The following is a 23,664-nucleotide window of genomic DNA, read 5'->3' as shown; positions in this document are numbered from 1 at the left end:
ATATTTTCCAACAAAATTGATAAAACACCAATTATCTTTCTTAACACAAATATATTTTAATATGCAAAAAACAAGAGAATTTATAATAACAATTATTACTAATAGTTATTACAAACGATGGTTTATATACAAAGTTTTATGAACTTACAAACAATACCGAGTCTTATATCTGATCTGGAACTTAATATTTTACTGACGATTAAGGTCCAAATGACTTTTATATTGATACACAGATATGCTTCATTTGACGGGAATGTTAGATAGCTCTATTCTTATTTGCGTCACACCATTACGAGCTGACTTTTCCTGGCGAAGATATTTAATATCCTCGTAGAAATACTGACGTCCGAAGAAATTCACTGAAGTTGAACGGTTTGTAATGTTCAAAATCTATAAACGATCCTGGTTAAGTTTTGTATTTTTTCGATTAATAAGCGTTAATCACAATTATAGTTTTCGAAGCATATAGCACACTGACTGTAGTTGACGAATAATAATAATTGTCTCTCGGTGCATCGGTTTTATATACCGATCACGCGAGATTCTCGAAGTTTCAACAATGTTCGAGCACGCTAGCGTTTTGGTAAAACAAATACTGTTGATTCTTACATTATTTATCAATAAATTATTATTATTAAACGTAGAGAGTAGGACTGAAATCGAAACTTCTTCTTGGCTGAAAGCTAAATCACTTCAGAAAATTTTAATTATTAAGCTTGATCCAAACATTGAATTCATTTACAAATTAGTAAACATTCTTATAAAAAAACTGTATTTTAATTTAATTAATGTTTTGATCATAAGCTTTCATCAGGTTCTGTTCTGAACATGTTGAGTGTATTATATTAAAACTATTTGAGCGTCCCACCAGGTCATTACAGTTTATATCTCCACATTCAGTTATAATCATGCTAACGATAATGTATCAAACAATAGTTTTACAGTGTAGGTTTAATTAGAAATAGATCCACTGTAAATCTGTCGTGTCCATATCATGCTGTTTCTCCCGACATGTCCAAAAACTAATTTATACACGAAAACAACAATTTATTGGTATCCTTTTCAACAGTATATTACACAGAATTCTATATATATGCTCTGTAAAACGAATCGTCTGGATTATCTTCATATCATATATCATGAATACCTATTTTATTCTCTAACTGTTTAAGATGTATGCAATGATTAAACGGATATGTTGTGGAAGGGATTTGTGCCACCTTTTCAAATGAAGATAGTTCTTGATTGTACTTTTGACTTGGACAGGCAACAGCTTTTGCCACTGTGTTTTGTATTTGGGTCTCACCTGTTAAAAATACCACAATTTGCTTACCGCGACTAGAATATGACCTGAGAAAACCCTTTTTTCTGGATGGTTCTGATACCCCAACTTAATCCATATTCCTTTGATTTCAAATGCTATTAAGTACAATGAATATCGCTTTCTTGAAAATCCTAATCACTCAATTTGAACATGTCTTTGTAATCTAAGTGTATGAATATCTTGCGTTAGAAAACGCTGTTACATATATTTCCCAAAGAGGTCAATTTTCGGTAGCATACACTACGTTTGTAATACCAGGTAATGTCATAGTATAGTTCTGTAAGATAAAGTCTACAACAACTTTATAACAACTGTTGCAGTCATCTAACTTACTGATTTGCACATTCCATATCATTTCAAAGTGAGGGATTCGGTCTTCTGTATTCTGTGTTGATAAGAGTAGGAAAATCTCTGAGGAAAGTCTGTGACAAAAACGTATAAGATAAAATAAAATACAGTTGTATTTTGTTCTTTGCCTGAGACCGAAACTCTGCAAAATAAACCAGTTTTGTAAGAGTGTAGAAAGCATTTTAATCTTTTCTTTTATGTGTTTTAATTCTATGAATGAAATAAAACACAGTTAAAATACTCAAAGAAATAGGAACAGAACTGGAGAGGACAAATTACCACATCTAATGTATAGTCCAAGAATTTTGTACACACAGTAACGTTGGCTCACTGTCATTCACATAAGCGGTCAAACGTATCTGAATTTTTGGAACATCTGCAAATAGCCCATTGCGTAACTTTGTACTCAATTACATACAAATAAACTTACGATACTTTAACAAGCGGGAAGCGCGATTTTTTAACTTTATTTTATCTTTTGTATATATCGCGAATACTGGACCCGCAAATCTGTACTTTAGCATTCTCGTTCCATAATAAATAGAACTGATAAGAAAATACTGTAAGGAAAGAAATATGACGTAGAACATTGCATATAACAGCTGAAATAAGACCAAAGTAATTAAGCTAAACGAAAAAAGTTATAAAAATAATTCCTCAAACAAAATGAAAGCAACATGCAAAAATATTACGGTAGAATAAACGTTATTTAGAAAGTACAAATAAAATAGAAACAGGCTGTAGAAATCGACTAGCAGAACGCGAAGATTACTAAGTTACTGAAAAAAAAAAACAAGTATACCAAAGACAGCCGATAAAGGAGCTGATTCCGCACTGAGAAATAATCAAATCGGTAAAAGTAGTAGAACTGGAAATATTCATAGAAAAAATGAAATTTATTTTATGGTTTATATGTAAACGAGGAAGCTGGATCGGTTGAAATTCAAACGTTCTAGTTGAAACGTAGAATTAGGTTTAGATTTACAATACGGGTATTCGGCATTAAACTTTAAGAACCCAGCAGTCACACAGAATATGAAAAAGTGTATACATAAACATTAAAGTTGAGAGTCATTTTAATAAAATCAGTAGACTGCACGTGAGTTCAGATCGGATAAAAACACACCATGTACAGAAAGATGTAATTTGTTTAGAAAAAAACATTATGGAGATTTCCGAAATTGAAAGAAAATGGCAGGTGATAATTAAACCAAGTTGCACCCAAGTCATAGTTGGTAAAATTGAGATGAGTTATCAAATATACCGCCACTTTTTACTCTACATGTTTTGGAAGTATCAGTTTCATAACAAATGTTTCTTGGCCAATAAAATAGTGGATATCAAGTTAGGCTGGGAAAGGAGTGTTTAGTCGCCAATCCACAAAGTTAGAAAGTGATGTGGTAATATATTTTTAGGTACATTAATTTAAAGAAGTCTTGGATCGAGCAAAAATTAGTTGTCGAAAATCCAGAACGGAAGTGTTGAAAATCGATAGTAAAAGAATTAGTCCTAAAAAAAGGAATTTTCTTAAATGAAATAGCTGTTAAAGGAAGGAGATCTTTCAATTCGCATTGTTCAATCAAATGTGGATCATAGTCTATTACAGACAGCTCTAAAAAGCTAGTTCGAGAAGTATATGATAAATGTATTCTGAAAACTCTCATATGATAATAAAATCTAGGTTATACTTGCAACATGTTGAAAAAAAAAGAAAAGGTAAAGGTGATAGAAATTTAAAGTTTCATGGAACGAACATTCTTACTGACACAGCTGTAGTTTGATTTGAATAAAAAATAGTAATATGAAAATAACTAGTACGAGCTTTATTAGTGCGAATAACTGTTATTGGTTTTCAAATTGAAATTTATATTTTTATGTGTTGTAATGTTTCTCGGACGTGTCTCCGATTTCTTATGTTATGTACGTTACTTATTACGATTTCAAATAATCGGAAATTTTAATTCTACTTTAAATGTTAATTGGATGTAGATATGTATAGAGTTTATGATATTTGCAAACATGATTGATATGCACAATTTTTTTGTCTTAATACCATTATATTTTAATATACAAACGACAATGTAATTTAAAATAACGGTTGTCATTAACAGTTATTGCAAATGATGGATTATATACAAGAGTTTTACAAACAATACTGAATTTTATATCTGGTTTGGAACTAAATATTTATCGACATTCACGGAGAGCAAATTAATTCTTTGCACCTGTACACTTCTCTTGACGGCTATCTAGTTTGAAGCACTCATAAGCTTTCACCGACGACAATGTCTAATTTTTTCTTAGAAATAATAGCATCTGAAGTAATTCACTGTAGTAGAACGGTTTGTGTGTATGTGTGTGTTTTCTTATAGTAGACCCACATCGGGCTATCTGCTGAGTCCACCGAAAGGAATCGAACTCCTGATCCTAGCATTGTAAATCTGTAGGCTTACCGCTCTACCAGCTGGAAACTGAACAGTTTGTAATGTTCGACATCTATAAACTTTCCTGTTCAAATCCTGTACATTTCTGAGTAATAAGCGTTAATAACAATTATTGGCTTTTAGTATACTTACTGTAGGTGACCGATAATAATAATTCTTTCTAGGTCCGTCGGTTTTATATATCAATCACGCGAGATTCTGGAACTTTCAACAATGTTCGAAAACACGTAAACCACATATTGTTGGCTCTTGATCTCGAGGCTTTCACAAATTTAGAGAACAGGCGGGATTTGCGCCATACACATCCAACAATAAACGTCATATGCATCAAACTGAAACACACGTAGCAATTAAAATAAACGTGTAACGGTAAATCCGTTATAATATTTTAATAGTAGATTTCTGGCAGAATTTGTGTATTATAGAAAGCAACTCCTCATAAATATGAACGGATTCAGTTTTTTAGGAACATCTTAGAAATATTAGCGTGTGCAACTCTTGATTAAATTACTTATGTATCATTATACTCTCTTTATTTTCTTAAGGCAAAATATGAAATACGTTCAAAACTTGGCGATTTTATTTAGTTATTAATAAATATTGAATGAAAGGAAAAGTTTCTGTTTAATTGATCTCCACTTGTTTTGACCCCTTGCATATAGAAATTGGTTGTTTGTCAGTCAGTCAATAGACTCTAAAATGACGTCACACATAGGACGCTTAATTTTGCAATTGGTGCTATCGTGACGTCAGTAAAACGTTCACACACCTGGAATCACACAAAAAATACAATTATATATTCTGTAGGCTAGAACACAACATGAAATGCGATCTTGATTTACTCTTGAAGCAAAACACTTTCTGAAACCTTGCGGAAGTACATCTAGTGTGAGTTCTGTTGTTTTCTCATGAAAGCTTTCTGGGACTAAAAATTAGTGTCTACAAGAAAGTCGAAAGAAAGCGCAAACCTTCTTTGACATTTGTATTTCAGATAATAAGTGATAAGTGGGTTAAATAACGCTTCTTTTTCTCGTACGGACCTTTAAAAAGTTTCAGATATTTCAAATTTAATAAATATCTGATTGAATAAACAAAAACAAAGATTTGCGCTACTGACCAAGTGTAACGTTTTCAGGGCGTTTTTCAGGCTACGCCTTGAAAATCATAGGCAATCTTTTTAAATGGAAGATGAAATGTAAAGAAACTTTCTAATGTTTGGTGCACGTCTCAAAAGGGAAGAAAGTTCCGTTAGGAGGCAGTTCCTGTGAAACTTGCGTGACTAACTAACGACATGTAGCAACAAAAATAATAATAGAAATAATTCAAATTAAAACTATAAACACTCTTCAGTAACACTCATTTCTATGTAGTCATTAACAGTAACATATTAAAAATTATAAAAGTTATTTGTACATACATTTCAACGATAAAAAAAATTTATATACTATTCAAGGGTGTGGTCAATTACTTCTCAGGACATCTTGATAATAAATAAAGACATGAAATCCAGTTGGTAATTGTAAATATTATATTTCCCTATGTATACCTTGACAATAACTACAAACAGTTTCTCTGAATGTTTTCATGATAATGATGTTGCTTGCTCTGACCAATACGAATATCGAAACAGATTTTTAGCGTTGCAAATCCGCAGACATGCCGCTGTGCCATAGGGGGCGCTTTTATGGAGAATAAGTCAATGAGAAATATAGAAGCTAGCAATAAATAATATATTTTGTTTCTCCGGGTGGCTCGGTAGTAACTACAAGGGTTTAAAACTCAAAAATCGGTAGTTTGTTTCTTGAATTTCACGAAAGCTATCTGCGCTGGTCTCCGTAATTTAGAAGTGTGAGGACTAGAGGGAAGGAAACTAGTTATCACCGGTCATCGCCAACTCTTAGGCTACTCTTTTACCAAAAATGAGAGGGATTAAGTACAATATTTTTAACGTCCACACTGCTGTAAGGGCGAACATGTCTGGTGTGACGGAGATTTCAACCCGAAACCCTCAGATTACGAGTCGAACGCCCAAACCACTTGGTCATACTGGGCTCGCGTTCTAATAGTAGAGATAGTCAATTGCATAGCTTTTTGTTAAATAACAAACTTAGACATTTTATCTGTATTTGTAAGAAACATAGATGCTAATTGTAAACATATTTCATTTATTCTATACGCAGTGTTAGTGTTATTAAAACTAGTTTTCCACTTATCTTTATAGAAATGTTTCACTGTAAATATTTCGGCTATTATATTAACAGTAATACGTTACATACTTTTATGATTCTCGACAAGAAAAATAACAAAAATTTATTTTGTTAATTTTATCAAAATTATAAACGATGAAATCAATGTATTATCTTTATCTTCATGGAAAAGGTTAAAAGTTTATATTGTATTTACTTTGTTAAGTTGTATAATCGTTATTTGGCGATATTTTTAAGCGAGACTGAAATCAATATAAATTTTACGTCTAGACCGTTACTTGTCTTTCAAACAAAAACAAAAATTACACAAGTTCGTATCAAGTGACACTGCATTAAAAAGATACATTATTTTGTATTTCCTTATTAAAAGGGCATTATTTATTATCCGTTTCATAGTAGTGTATCGAGGATCGTCCGAATTTCTTCATACATTGCACATAAAAACGAGCAAAAACTGTCTCCAGTGCAATAGCAGGCCAATGACCGACTTAGGTACTAGCTTGTGAGGGAAAATTACTTACTCTGAGTGTTATAAAACCACAAAAACCAACCTAGTGACCCCTACTGTATTTGTACGTAAAGTTATACGAAACTGTTTCATGGACTTCTTCGGTTATCTTTACTCTTGTCATTGTGCCATACGAGTCAGTGGCATCCGTTGTGTTCCGCATACTTTGTAGTATTAGGTTTGGAGACAAAATTATCGTTGCAAGGACGGACGTCGACCTCCGCGTGCAACAAAGGGGCGGAGTTCGAAACGCAAGTAACGACTAAATCACAGGTGATGTGTAACCAAACAGATGTGTACCATCTGCTCACCTTAGTTAAGCTCTCAAGAAACGAGGAAAGACCTAAACAGCTCCGTTTATTGTTCCTTTTAAATAATCTGTGGACTTATTCCAAGTATTATCCTTGATATTCAGAAATAAAGATGACGTTAATATTGTTTTTCCAAGAATTTTCCTACACATCAGTTACGTCTTATGAACGTTTTAATAAGAAACTAGGTGTATTAACATTTAAAATTCAATTTGTACGTTTATCTTACCGATGGCCCGGCATGGCCAAGCGTGTTAAGGCGTGCGACTCGTAATCTGAGGGTCGCGGATTCGCATCCCCGTCGCGCCAAACATACTCGCCCTTTCAGCCGTGGGAGCGTTATAATGGTATAGTCAATCCCACTATTCGTTGGTAAAAGAGTAGCCCAAGAGTTGTCGGTGGGTGGTGATGACTAGCTGCCTTCCCTCTAGTCTTACACTGCTAAATTAGGGACGGCTAGCACAGATAGCCCTCGTGTAGCTTTGCGCGAAATTATAAAAAACAAAAAAACAAACAAACTTATTTTACCAATGCTTGCGGTTAGCATCTTCTACGGTAGACTCGTGAAAAATATTCATAACCATCATCAATAGTCTTACACTTACACCAGATTTTCATAAATTACTAAGATCTTATTGGTTAAAAGTCGGCTTTACGTAAATATTAATTAAGCAATACAAAATCGGCTACTAGAATTGATGAAGAAAAAGAGTTGTTGAAAACCACTGAATAATTATTATTAATTGAGTTTGAAGAAAATAGTGGAAACATTTTTATATCTCACGGGACAAAACTTGATAACTGTTGTTTTATCATAGCTGGTTAAAGCACATTTTGCTGGAAAAATAATCATAAATTAAACAGTAATAACCTTTATTATAACATCTAATATAAAACTTTTTAATTAAGTCAGAAAATATCATTATATGTTGAAAAATAAACATGTCCTAATCTACCAAAAGTTAAGGAAATTGCTAGATCCGTTCTTGAACGTAAATGGGATTCCTGCAAAATTAATCAGAACTGTAAATCAGAAAGTTGATATTTATTAAAATCAACTTGAAGATAATATAATGACAGTCGGAGATGTCTCAGAAAATATTTCTGGTTCGTCAATAAATGTTTAGTATGTGTGATAACAAATACGTGTCTCTAAGCCAAACGTTCTCACCCAAGGCCAAATAAGACTGAGTACTCTTGATAGTTTCATAGCCTGTAAAACTATATCAAAATGTTCACGTGTTGCCTTATTTTAAAATCTGTTTTGGTATTGTATATACACGTATTTGAGTGACGTCATTTCCTGCCAGACCAGCTGGATAGTTAAGTCGTCAGTGCAGATTTTAAATATATGTACACATTCTTTCCAAAAAAAGTAATAGAGTTTGAGTTTGAGAATTTCTATCATCGACTTAGCTGGGCTGATGAGAGTCGAAGCTGCCCAAAGTAGATCAATGTTCAACCATACAAGTTGGAAAGTTCAGTTGTTTTAACTCTTCTCTTCTTAAGAATTAAAGAAAGTGAGAGTAAATGTACACCCATTGAAATAGTGCGTTAGATTTTGTTGTTGTTGTTGTTTTCATTGAAATAGTGCGTTAGATTTTGTTGTTGTTGTTGTTTTCATGTTTTTTTTTGTAAATTTTCTATTTAAAGAATTTGGAAAACAAATGGTATCGCTTTTTATACATACCATAGTTAATAAATATCTATTCTAATTATCAATTCCAAGTGCTGGTAGTGTTCAAAATACGAATCTCTCATAAAAACGATAATGGATCACAATAAAACGTTTCAAATATTCTTTAACTGATAAAGTAGTAACGAATGAAATTGTTAATTACTTGACCGAAATTAAACTTTCACGTGTTTATCAACCTCCTTTTAAACAAAAAAGTACGGTTAGGAGAAAGTTTGGGCAAAGGAGAGTATATTAAAAGGAGAATGTTAATAGACTGCATCTGTGTAGCAAATTACAGTTTTAGCTCTGGTTTTCATTTCTGCTACCAACTCGAAACGTCTTCAAAAACTTCATTGACACGTCTTACACTGCTAAATTAGGGACAGCTAGTGCAGATAGTCCTCGTGTAGCTTCGCGCGAAATTAAAAAAAACAAAACAAAACAATAACAACACCTTTCGGGTTAAAAACAACAACACGTATATAAAAGAAGCTAGACCGAAGCGGAGAACTTAAAAATCGTCATCTTTCTTCTCTCGACCAATTACAAACGTTGTTTGCCTCCAATAAGTTTTCTTGACCTATTTTTAGAATCATCCGGTGAAGATATATATCTCGTTCATTGTACAACTCCACAAGAACACTCAATGCTTTCATTTGTTACGAGGAAAACATAAGTTTCGTTGGATTGCGTGAAATAGCCCTTCAATAAGTCGTCGTGAAAGAAGTGCGCTTCTGACAGAGAGGGCTGGTTAGAAATAATAAAGCGAAAAAGTTACTTTTGTTGTTGGTAGTTCGACATAATTAAATCATCATTGTTGTTGTGAAAGGACTTGTAAGAAATAGCTCCAACATGTTCTAGAAGAAGAAGGATTTATATTAGTTGATCATATTCTTTAGACAGGAATGGGGTAAGTCTTTTTTTTTCTTAATATTGCGTAACAAATTTATTGTTGTACATTTATTTTAGTGGCTACGTTTGTTTCAGCGTAGTTTTCTTTTATGCCTATGACGTATAATTTTTGGTTGTGTATTGCGCAAATCCCGCATGTTCTCGAAATTTGTAGAAAGTTCTTGAGTGTGTTACGTATAATTCATTTCTGATGAGCCTCTGCTTTATTATGTTAGGTACGTTATGTTCTACCATTTCAAATAACTGGAATTTTAAATTTTGAGCTAAGCAGTGAATTAAATGTTAATATCTATCAAAGTTATGATATTTATCAACAAGATTGATAAGCACAATTTTCTTTTTAACCCAAATATATTTTGATATACAAACAAAAAATAATATAATTCATAATAACGGTTATTACTAATAGTTATTACAAATAATGGTTTACACACAACAGTTTTACAAACTTACAGACTACGCTAAGTATTATAACCGGTCTAGAACTGAATATTTTATGGATGATGCAGTTTCACGACGAGCAAATTAATGTTGAGTTATTACTGTCACACCTCGTTTGAGATTGTTATCTTTTTTGATCTCACACCGCTAACAAGTTCATATAAAAAACGATTCACCAAGATACAGTAGAATATTACTGGCCAGCTACAGTCAGAGTGCTATAGACTTAGGAAGCTACAATTGTGATTAACGTCTATTAATTCGAAAACTACAGAATTTCATTAAGAAAATTTATAGATTTCGTACAGTACAAGCTGTTCAACTTCAGTGAATTACTTCAGACATTATTATTTATATGAGAACATCAAATTTCTTCGGTAAGAAGTGAACTTGTAAGCGGAGTGAGACCAGTCAAGAAACGACAGCGCTGGTTTAAGCGAGGTGCAACAACACAGAATTAATTTGCTCTTCGTGAAACTGGATTGTTGATAAAATATTCAGTTCTAGGCGTGATAATATATATTTGTGTTAAAAAAGAATACTGTGTGTATAGATCTTGTTGACAAATAACATAAATTTAATACATATTAACATTTAATTAATATCTTAATTGAAATTCAAATGGGCCCGGCATGACCAGGTTTAAGTAGTTAAGGCCCACAACTCGTAATCTGAGGGTCTCGGATTCGAGTTCTCGTCACACCAAACATGCTTGCTCTTTCAACCATTCTAGTATATTCTTATAACGTGACGATCAGTTCCATTATTCGTTGATAAAAGAGTAGTCCAAGCGTTGGCGGTAGATGGTGATGACTACCTGCCTTCCTTCTAGTCTTACACTGCTAAATTAGGGACGGCTAGTGCAGATAGCCCTTGTGTAGCTTTACGCGAAATTAAAAAAAAAAAATAAAATGAAATTTCTAGTTATCTGAAATAGTTTTACGTAACATGGGTAATATAATAAATCGAAGAAATGTCCGAGATAATTTATAATACGTACCAACTGTAAAATATTTAGATGTACAGATACGTTCAATGTATAGATTACTACTGTATAACCTGTTCACAGCTAAGTTCCAGAGAAGTAGTCTAGTTTGGCTTGAATTTTGCGCAAAGTTACACGAGTGTTATCTGCATCAGCTGTCCCTCATTTAGCAGTGTAAAACTAAAGAGAAGGCAGCTAATCAACACTACCCACTCCCAACTCTTGGGGTACTCTTTGACCAACGAATAGTGAGATTTACCGTCAGATTATAACGCCTCACCACGGCTGAAAAAGCGAACATGGTCGGAGACTAGGATTCGAACCTGCAGTCCACAGATTGCGAGTCAAGTGTCCTAACCACCAGGCCATGCCACGCAAACAAAGGAGTTGATGACAATATCTACTTGCCCTAGATATCCTGGATGTGCAACATACCGGATGTGGTGAAGGTAAACTGCGAAACGACTCATTTTATAAAAAACGAAGACTTAGAACACTTTTCATAGTTGCTTATGCAAACTGACCGAAAACGTCTTGTAATTGTATTGTACAGTTGCTTAAAGAGCCACAGAAACTTCTCAAGAGAACATATTGTTGTCGTATGTCACGTTGTTTCATGGTAGTTGCTTGAGTATAATTGAAAATGGAAATTTGTATTTTCTATATTTGGTTTATTCCAAATGATCACAATGTCTCGTTTATTCTATATCTAATCAAAACCAGTATAATTTTCAAACAAGGCAGTGCCAATAAAAGGAAAATTACGACAGAAAGATTTGAAGTAAGAGATTGCAGCCAAAATCAGAAAATATTGACGATTAAAATTATATTCAAATTACTGTGACTAATCGTTCAAAATTTTACAACATTTGTAGAGTGTGTTGTATGAGTTGTTGTTTCATGTGTAGCTACTCACCAGTGGTCGGTTGTTGTTTCATGTGTAGCTACTTACCAGTGGTCGGTTGTTGTTTCATGTGTAGCTACTCACCAGTGGTCGGTTGTGATTTCTTGTAGTAGATATACATACTTTACAAATTTGGTAAAATTTTGAACGCTTAGTTACAATAATTTGCATACAATTTTAATCGGCAATATCTTTTCAAACTTTAATTTAACATCTTCCTGTGGTAACATATATGTTTTTTTTTTTTTTTTTTATGGGGGGGGTTACACATTTTTACAGCTTTGATGGTTTTAATTGGACATCACCCTTTTTTGTTTTCGTTTTACAGTTAGATATTTGTTGCACATTAGGTGAAGATTACCATTCTACTAAATTTGGAGACATTGTAACTGGGTGTGGATTTCTTCAATAAATTTCAGTTCACATCTTTCAGTTGCTTTATGTTTACACATATCTCTATCAGTCAAGCTGTTTTTTAATAAATTTCGTGTTTCTTGTATATAGTGTTGTATGGTAAATAAAGTTATATTATAAAGTATTCCATCTATATGCCAAAAAATAAGGCAGACACTTACTGGGAAGTGTTTTTGTTAATTTCAAGTCTGATGCAAATGAAGTTGCAAATATCGTGTGAAAATGTTACACTATGGTGGTTTCAGTGTCATAACTTACTGAGTTCATGTCCGAATTTATCTTTTCTTTTAACAAAATCGGAAATAGCTTAATATTTGAGTTTATATTATGAGATATATTCAAATATATGGTGAGTAATCCTCTACCATTATTTTCGTAAAATTAGGATATGCCGTCAGTTTTTCTTGATATTTTAACGGAAGTCATTGTCGCTTTCTGATAATATTTTCTACAAGGTTAATAGGCGTTGTCACTTTCTGAGAGTATCTTCATAGAAGTTATTAAATGTCGTCGACTTCCGCTAATCCTTTCATGGATGTTGTCATACTTCACCACTGAAATATCTTTGCGGAATTTATTACATGTCGTCACATGTTTAATCTTATCTTCATGGAGAATACCAAATGTCGTCATCTTCTGACTGTTCCTGTATTGAAGTTAAATATTGCCAATTTCAGACAGTGTCTCCGAGAAAATTATGTTATATTACAACCGACTCAATATATTTGCAGAATTTATTATATGTTGTCACTTTCTACTCATATTTTCATGGTGTCTTATTATATATTATTTGTTTCTTTCAAAGTGTTCGCAAAAGTTATCGCCACTTTTTTGGAAACACTCCAGCTTTATATAACAATTATGCAAAGATTTTCTATATTCTTATGATGCAAATTGTCTTCCAAACAGTCCATGTGTTTAGGCATTAACCATATATCTACAAGGTTAGTAATTCAAAATTTACTAAATGTATATTCATGAATAAGTCTGTTATACATAGAATTTAAGTTTTTAATAAAGTGTGTTTACTAAACATGGGTTTTTGAATCTGTGAAATTCTGAAGCTTTTACTGAGTCAGTCTGAATGGAAGGTGATTTTAATGCTAAGGATAAAAATACTTCTTTTCACCCCTACAGTTTTTTATGTTTAGTTTCCATATTCTCTAGAATCTGCTAAAGTCATAACAAAATGTTTTCAGTAAACTTCATCTTTTATTTCCTCTATCCTGATACTAAATGTACCGGCCTCGGTCAATTTAACCAACGTTTTAACTAGTAAACAACAACAATAATAAAAAAAAACGAAATAAATCCATATTATCTTTATTTTGTTTCTTTTTAAATCACTGCACATTGTAACTAACAAATACACAGTAATTGGTTATAATAAATGTATCATTTGTTGTTGTTGTTTTTATTTCTTTACAGTTGCACTTAACCCGTTTCAAAGAACTTGTAAAATTGTTTATTAAACGGAAAGGTTTGTGTAAACAAAAGTTCAAGTTGCAAGCGCATGATCGTAGAATTATAAAGTTACACTCGTAAACATCTGTAATTAATTTAAGACTGAGGGACAATAATCTGTTACTATTGTATAACCAAAGACCAACAATCTTTAACTAGTGAATACTGAGCAAAAATCATTTGTTATATATCAATCATATAATACTTCTTATGTGACGTCATCTGGTGGTATATAATCATGTTACTAACATAACATGGAACTGATAAACAACTTTATCTGTGGTAACAACGATCATCTCTAATTACCGCAAGAAAATAAAAACAAAATCATTTATTGTTGAAGCAATAATCAGTAAAGATAATATTTTACAACTGTAACAGTGAGAAAAAGTTATTAACTTGCATTTCTTAGAACTTCTGCTTAATACTGCGTACAAAAGTACTTCATGTACACGTAGTAGACAAGAGAAAACAATTTCGGTTTCATGCTTTCTGGTCGAAAATAACACAGAACCGAGAGTTGTTTGGCATTAATGAAATAAGTTCATGATTTTTTGAGTACTGTGGTAGTTTTTCTTAGGAGTTATGTAGATATATAGTAGCAAAGCTTTCTAAAGAAGAACGTGAGATGTGTTGACGACACGGTGAACCTTCAGGCCATGAAAATTTGACACCACGTGAGGAGGAAATAAAAGCTTAAGAAATATCTAAGTCAACAGTGTATATTAAAAAACAGCACTACGTCAAAGAACTGGGAAATATGCAAAGAGATTACTAAAGAAAATATAAATTGATAAAAACATATATGAGGATCAGGATATTGACACGTCACTTTTTAAAGACAGTTTTACGTTAGAATTTCACCGTCTCTTCTTATGTTTGGTTGTTATCAAAACTTTGATTTTTTTTTAATGTAACAAAATCATTCCATCTAAGAGATACATGTAAAGTTTTCCTGATTCCTTTGTGGGTGTGTGGGTGTAGAATGTTGTATATTTGTACATATATAGATACACACACATAGAAAACAAATATGTGGATATAGAAAAGGAAAGAGTGAAAGGACTAAATTTAATGGACTAGATTATCATAATGTATGATAAGCGCAAATGACTACTAATCTCGGAGAACTGAATTTAATGGACTAGATTATCATAATGTATGATAAGCGCAAATGCAGAATTATTAATAACTACTAATGTACAAAGGATGTTTTCTCGGAGGACTGAATTTAATGGACTAGATTATCATAACGTATGATAAGCGCAAATGCAGAAATATTAATAACTGCTAATTTACAATGGACGTTTTATTGGTATATTTAACTCTTTCAGTTTCAGACATTAAATCTTCTGAGTCATCTAAGTTTTCTCCCTGAAATGACATGTTTATACATTGTTGTTCAGTGAATCTTTAAATGGTTTTCCGTAACCACCAAAGTAATATAGCAGAGGGCGATTTGGCATAACAAATAAAATTTTGCACTTTTAATGTATCTAGAATATCTTTATTTTCCATTTAATATACATGTGTGTTCTTCTTTCTTATAACTGTATGTTTATACACACTGTTAACCACATGTTGCAGGTATATTGTGTTGGTAGCTTCTCTCCTCACTGTAGGACAACCCGGAATAATCTTTCCTGTGCAGAGATATACACCCTTGAATCTAGAATACGCATCTAATTGCGCCCTGATACTTCGAACCTTCAAAGGAAGACTAGATTTGACTCGTTATGATGGTCTACAGTATATATCTAACTTTGTTCCCAAGTAAGTATTTACCTTTGTAACGTAGATAGATAGTTAGATCGTTTATGGATTTGGAATCAAAAACGACACCTGAAAAAAACCTGTGCATATAGCTTTACTCGTGTTTGTGTATGTAATACTGAATTTCCTTATATTTTTTGTCAAGATGATACGGCAATATTTTTAATACCACTCAAACAAAAATCAAGCATAAATTACACTAGACTCAAGAACTCAGATTGTTAATGTATTTGAATCAGAAGACTATCTACATCACTGTAAAAAAAAATAATATATATAGATGCTCGGCATGGCCAGGTGGGTTAAGGTGTTCGACTCGTAATCTGAGAATCGCGAGTTCGAATCCCCTTTCAGCTGTGGGGGCGTTATAATGTGGCGGTCAATCCCACTATTCGTTGATAAAAGAGTTAACAGTGGGTGGTGATGACAAGCTGCTTTCCCTCTTGTCTTACACTGTTAAATTAGAGACGGCTAGCGCAGATAACCCTCGTGTAGCTTTGCGCGAAATTTAAAAAAACAACAACATATAAAGATAAAAAATATGTTTTTAATATCCTAAAACCTTCTAGCCAACTAATAACTCATGATGACGTTTATTCTTTGAGCAGAATGTTTTTACATGATGTTATTGTTAAGATGTCAAATAAATACATATGATTTACAAATTTCTTTTAGTAAAATACTTTGTTGCTGAGGGTGTTATTATAATTAAGGTGGCCAAAATTTTTCATAAAAATCGCTACGACAGTTTTTATTTTTTTACACCAGTTTTTATGATTGAAACTGAACACTGTTGTTTAAGTACTCAATTTCATAGCTTAATGAACAATGAGGTCAAACTGTTAGTTTTTATTGGTTTTGTGATTTTTTCTAAGATACAAAAATAAAAGTGGTCTTTCATAGAAAATTTATCAACAGTTTAAATATTTGTATTAATTATATCTTGATTTTTTTTAGCACAAAAAATACGTTTTAGTTTATTTTCTTAAAGGCGGAAACAACAGATGATGTCTAAACGAAAAATTGAATGAACAAGTCACGAGAAACTAAACACTGCTTAAAAAAGCGCTTAAACGTGTAGAATATGCCAGTATGCCTTATTCTACTCAAAAAGAATACAGCTCAATATTGCAGTTAAAGCTGCATAGATTAAAATAGTACAACAAACAAAGTAATATCAGTGAAATAATAAAACTATAGCAAAGTAAAACTTATCATTATTTACACAGTAATGTGCTTCCTATCATAAACACTTTGTCTGCACACTGAACAAAATATAACATATTTTGCTCAAAGACGACATTAACACTTTATAATTCCTTCTGTTTATCCAACTAATCTCCCCTCTCCCTCAGTTACCCGTTTATACGTTGTCGGTAAAATAATTTCATAACCCTCAATCTATTTTAACAGTGAACTTCTGCACAACAAACAGAAGTTCCACATTTCTTATATCACACACACATAAACACGCTCTGGCAATATTACTTTACAAGAACATTACACAGAAAAACCAATATTCAAAACTTAGCACTTCTATCAGTTGATCCCAGTTTTGTTTATTATACACATCACATGCATGCTTCAATAAATATACACTAAATTCAAAACATTCCAGGTTCAATTAATGTATTTAATGCGTAAGAGCACACTATTACCTATTTTTTTTTAATACGAAAGTCAAAAGTCGATAAATAAGGTTACACAATAACATTCATGTTAAATCACACACTATTTCGTCTAGCTTACACAACACCTATATTTCTAGACAGGGCATTAAAACGATTACATACAATACCCAAAGTCTGAATCAAGAATATCGTGTAAGACGTAAACAATGAATGATTACACAAGTTATTACTATTACATTATATTTGTCTTTTATTTAGGCTAAGTAATACCTCAATAGATGTCGCCACAAGTAACACCTGTTACGTGAATCGATTACTGACTGTCTCAGTGAAAACAACTACCAGCAGCCGCGCTAATAAGGCACTATTTAATTCTCTTAGCTTAAGCGTAATGTATAAATATTGTGTTATTATTGTTAGCTCCCAACATACTTAGCTTTACTTTTACATTAACAAATTTATCTTAAGTCTATTTTCATCTTCACACGTTACCAAATATATAGCTCTCGGCTTTACTATTACATTCAAACAACATTAGAGATTCAAAATACGCTTTTACTAATATCTTTCACACTAACTTCACGAACAGCCGCATGGCTTTCTTCAAGCTTCAGTAAAATATAGAAGATTGAACGTATATCATTACGTCGTGCCCCCGCTAGTACAACAGTAAAGCTACGGATTTACAACGCTAAAATTAGGCTTTCGATTGTCTTCGGTGGGCTCCGCAGATAGCCCAATGTGGCTTTGCAGTAAGAAAAACACACACACATTACGTCATTTTCAACATAAGAAACAATACTGTTAACTGGTTGTTTAGCTTATTCATTATCTTACATACAACATCCGAGGCTCAGTATAGCGTCACTGTTATTCTTAAAGATAAACCATACAGCTGTATAACTGTCTTTCATACAACAACCAAGATATAACATATGAGGTTTTCACGACCTTACACAACATTCGAGATACACCATATAAAGTTATTATGGCCTTACACAACATTCAAGATACAACATATAAAGTTTTCTATGATCTTACACACATTCAAAATACAACATATAAAATTTTTTTTATGATCTTACACAACATACAACATAAAGTTATTATGATCTTACACAACATACAACATATAAAGTTATTATGATCTTACAAAACATTCAACTTCCAACAAATGGTTTTTAAGTTATCAATATTTTCACATTGTTTTCAAAGTATAACACATTGTTTTACTATTATATTTCACCACAACATTAATTTCATTTTACTTGGAATGACTTTGACATATTGTTCAATATAAAGCAGTTTTTATTTTTATTTTTAACATTTTCACTAGACTCGAGAGGTTTTTGTTATCTCTCACTTATCATTAAAAATATGGCAAGTGTCTTGTTTTCCACCCAACAGATAATATTATGTTTCTGTTCTTCAGGATATTCTATACAATATTCCTTTTATCTTCCTAGCAATGTAGGAAAAAAAAACATTTTTCCACCCAACTAATGAAACCCAAAAATCTCTGAGCAACATTGGTATTATTACACAAACAATTTATATAATTCAAGATAGATGATTATTCAACACTATGTTGGTATTATTACCAAACAGGCATAATCAAAGTTGTAAGTGTATTATTACTATTCTGTATAGTTAGGCACATAAAAATAGAACTAATATTACAAACATTACTCTCAATATGACATTCTACCCAACATTGCCATTCAGAATTCAGAACGTGTTTTTCTATTATCGTACACTGAGAAACCTCGACTCAGATTTTTTATTAAACATTATATAAATAAGTGAATTTAGAAAAGTATTTATGCTAACACCTACACACACTGTTGAGAGATTTTGGTGTAACACCATATGGCTGACACTGTCTTTGCCACAGTGCATGAACATTTCGTTTAACATGCTGAGACTGTAATAACAAATGTAATTAAACTTTGTTATAACTGATGGTTCCTTTTTAAGAAGATGTTTTTAACGTTGATGTTACGGAACAAAACAAGGGAAAGAATTACGGAGTTTCTTTATGCCAATCTTAGCCTCAGTCATGTTTAGAAACTATGCATGCATGTAGCTGCCAGCTGTGCAAAAGTATAAACTAAACTCACCAGAAAAAGAAGTTTTTCACACACAATGTGCAACTTTTTTTAAATACTGTGATGTCTTAAAAACCCATTATGTGTATCAAAGAAAAAACACATATAATTTATCAATATTACTCACCATATTTCACTGTAAAGGCTCAATGGAAAAATATACACACGCTGACGAGGTAATGTTTTTTCTTAATGATATTTAGTGTATTATTTTGATCTATAATTTTAATATTATCTGATGATAATACATAAATAGAGTACGAAAGTATGATGAAGGAAATAATGAAGTTAAAAACTGGGGGTGTGATTTTGCATTTTTGTCTTTAATTCGTTTTTTTTAACCTTAGTGTTTTCCTAGCATCATGAGTTAAACAACTTATGCAATTATCTGAATTGACAGCTTAAAGATAGTTTCACCAGCAGAGACCTGCATGACCTATGGAGACATTAGCAGCGCTGTTCAAGAAGCTATTGAAATTAAAGGTAAGATGTAGTTGAACTACGAGTGTCTTACTTTTGGAGGAAATTAGATTTTGTATGAAACATTTCTTGGATATGGTCAAACAGTGTGTGTATATTTTTGTCATGGTTAATAACTTATACGATCACCGTTTTTCTTAATTACTGAATAGTAAGTATTAAGCAATTTTATCATAAGTGTCAGTTAATAATTTACTGTGTAGTCGGTGAAGGCAAACAGACTGATAGGCTATTGAATGGGATTCGATCCTAGATTTTCTTTATAGTGAAGCTTCTTTGCTATTAATTACAACCTTACTCAACTAATTTTTCAAATGGAATATCTTGGTTTTGATTACACTTGTTATAGATTGGTTGGTTTGTTATAGTGAAAATGGAAAGTTTATATTTATCTTTATTTTTCTCGTGTGTGGTTCACATCCTATTATTTCTGTACTATTACAACTTATTATATGGTATTCTTTTCTCGCAAGATGAGTTACTGCAGACGTAGCTCTATTATAAGGTAGTGTATGCCTGTTATGTTCCTGAATTCTAAAACTTGTTTGTTATTTTGTTTTTCTAGTGTATTGGAATACAAACTCACAACGTATGGTATAAACTGAACTTGTGCTCACAAATGGTTCTTTAGGTGATTTGGTGTGTACTTACTGACATCGTAGTAGTTTGTTGCTTTGGAACACTGTTCTGACTTTATATTGTTTAAATCTTCTCTGTATTTCTGTCGAAGGAATTTTGATAAATATGGCTGCATGTCTAATATTTCCTTCTGATTATGAACAACATTTATATTATTTTTTATCAAGTGTTTCGGATGGATTTCAGTTTAATTCTTCAGTATTACAAACCTTGTTCATACTTGGAACTAGATACATATATACATTGTTGGGCTGGTTTGATATGTAGGTCCCTCCTTGTTACAGCGCTAACTCTATGGAATTACAACACCAAAATCAGGGGTTCGATTCCCCTCGTTGGACTCAGCAGATAGCTCCATGTGGCATTGCTATAAAAACACACACACACACTTGATTTGTAGTCAAGATATTTACTCGTAACTTTAAGTTTCCTACCACATATTGTAATAAATCTATGTTGATAACATCACGTGTAGGAATAGAGTATTTTTATCTTAACATTTTTCCACTATAAATTGTATTGTGAGATGTTGTCTGTTGAAGAATATCGTGAATTTTTAACTCTTGCTTGTAGTTTGTGGTCATATTACGAAGATTTCTGAGCCGACTTCCTTAGCCTTAAAGCGGAAGTTTTGGCGACATTACCTTCAAAATCTTTGATATAGAGGTTACTGTGTACTGGTGTTGCTATTAGTAGTATTTACTTTTATGTTGGAAGCAGATTTTGTTCGTACAGAGAATTATGAATACTATTGTCGTATTGGTTATCAACTGGGTTCGTTCCTTGAGGGTTTTATAATTTCCAGCCGTTGGTAGAGTACCTATATTGTTTTAGAGGTTGGTCCATTGGTGGATAGATTAGAAAAATCGATCGTTACGTCTTGTAAGGTTATAACGGTTTCTTTTAATAATCTCTAAAGTTGGCTCAATACTTAACCTGGGAAGATGTTTAACTTCTGATTAACGATGTTGTATCTACCAGTTGTACAGCATTTCATTGTGAGATGAATGGGGTATACTTGCTGTAAATTTCAGGTACAAACTGTATGTACGGGGTTGTATAGTGGTGAATGATGGTTGTTGTATAGTGGTGTAATGATGGTTGTTGTATAGTGGTGTAATGGTGGTTGTTGTATAGTGGTGTAATGATGGTGGTTGTATAGTGGTGTAATGATGGTTGTTGTATAGTGGTGTAATGATGGTGGTTGTATAGTGGTGTAATGTAATGATAGTGGTTTGTATAGTGGTGTAATGATGGTTTGTTGTATAGTGGTGTAATGATGGTGGTTGTATATAGTGGTATATAGTGGTGGATTTGTTGTATAGTGGTGTAATAATGGTGGTTTGTTGTATAGTGGTAGCGGCGTAATAGTGGTTTGTTGTATAGTGGTGTAATAATGATGGTGGTTGTATAGTGGCGGCGTAATGGTGGTTTGTTTATAGTTGTATAGTGATGTGGTGGTATTATAGTGGCGCATACGGCGGTGCATGGCGCATGGTTTTGTATAAGTTTGCGTATAGTGAATGTAATGATATTTGTTGTATAGTAGTGGCGCAATGAGCGGTTGTTGTATAGCGGCGCAACGTATGATTGTGGTTGTTGTATAGTGGCGTAATAATTGCATATGGTTTTGTTGTATAGTATAGTGAATTGTAATTGCGTAATGGTGCGGCGCAACGTTAATGTATGTATAGCGGCGCAACGGTGGTTAAAGTATATATAGCGGCGCAATTGTTGTATATAGGCGTAATGTAATAAGCGGTGCAACGTTGTTGTATAGTGGTTGTGATGAGCGGTGCATTTGCATAGTGGCGCAATGGTGGTTTGTTGTATAGTGGTGTAAATGGTGGTTGTTGTATAGTGGTGTAATGGTGGTTGTTGTATAGTGGTGTAATGATGGTTGTTGTATAGTGGTGTAATGATGGTTGTTGTATAGTGGTGTAATGGTGGTTGTTGTATAGTGGTGTAATGGTGGTTGTTGTATAGTGGTGTAATGATGGTTGTTGTATAGTGGTGTAATGGTGGTTGTTGTATAGTGGTGTAATGGTGGTTGTTGTATAGTGGTGTAATGATGGTGGTTTGATTGTTCCAGGTATCTCTTGATGTTTCTTGAGGATTTGGTTAATTTTGTTCTTAATGTTAGGTTAGAAGTGATCGTCTTCTACTACATCTTGGAGTTTGACGGTGTTTTTACTTTTTTCTATGATTACACTGTTGTCGTCCTTTTCTGCAGATAGAAATGTAATGACGTTGTCTTTATCTAAGTTTCTGAAAATGTTTTAGTTTCTATAAAGGTGATATTGTAAAAATATGCATTTTATGGGCGTGGATTACTGACTTTTAAGTGTGCTCTGAATTATAATTTTTCTTCATCTGGTAGGTTGTAAGTTGTATCTTTTGTGGTGGAAGGTATATCTACAGTGGGTATTTTATTATATATTTAGGCGAGTTTAGTCTTTAATTAACACACCATCTTCAGGTTCTGGTAGTGGTATCCCCTCAGCAGCTCAGCGGTAAATCGAAAAGGCTTAACTCGTTATAAATATGTTTTATATACCTACGATTAGCAGAGAACCGGTAGTCCATTGTATACCTTCATGCTTAATATATATATTATAACAAACAATTCTGCTTATGGGCGTTTACTGTATTTTATTTCTGCGCGTTTAAGTGTTTTTAGTGTTAGAAACTTTTTGTTTTGAGAACAGGTCGGTGAATTTAGATTATTTATGTTAATTTCGTGATGGCGTTAAATGGTTGATATGAAGCTTAAACGGATGTGCGTACTTTAACATAATCTACCACCTTCAGTGGCTGAAGATATCCCAAACAATTCATAAAATATAAAATAATAAAGAAATAAACTTATTGAAGGCACGAGCGCAAGTTCCTAACGTTAAAAGTCTTTCTGAAAACACACAGAGTTTATATACAAACAGCATAAATGCCGAACACTACAGAATCTACAACACAGTGTGATCGTGAAAAAAGCAAAACGATTCACAGAATGTAGAATAGACACACAAGCCTCTGCAACACCGATGTTTGTGCAATATCATATTATGTGACCGTACAATTAATTGGGCTACTATT

At 32.8% G+C, this 23,664-nt stretch overlaps 1 protein-coding gene across 2 annotated transcripts in view; it reads left to right on the top strand.

Moving 5' to 3' along the window:
- LOC143234089 (salivary peroxidase/catechol oxidase-like) overlaps positions 1 to 23,664 on the top strand; it is a 63,642-nt gene that overhangs the window by 9,975 nt on the left and 30,003 nt on the right. The window contains exons 2-4 of one of the 2 annotated variants that reach the window (XM_076471145.1): positions 9,411 to 9,730; positions 15,528 to 15,713; positions 19,853 to 19,935. In XM_076471145.1, coding sequence (XP_076327260.1) covers positions 9,726 to 9,730; positions 15,528 to 15,713; positions 19,853 to 19,935 — 274 coding nt within the window. In that variant the 5' untranslated portion in view covers positions 9,411 to 9,725. The remainder of the gene's footprint in view (positions 1 to 9,410; positions 9,731 to 15,527; positions 15,714 to 19,852; positions 19,936 to 23,664) is intronic. The other variant, XM_076471144.1, reaches the window with a different exon arrangement.

Source organism: Tachypleus tridentatus, chromosome 12 (genome assembly GCF_004210375.1).
Source record: "Tachypleus tridentatus isolate NWPU-2018 chromosome 12, ASM421037v1, whole genome shotgun sequence".
Lineage (NCBI taxonomy): Eukaryota > Metazoa > Arthropoda > Merostomata > Xiphosura > Limulidae > Tachypleus > Tachypleus tridentatus.
Note: the sequence above shows the minus strand (reverse complement) of the source record. Positions and strands in the feature narration are given on the sequence as shown.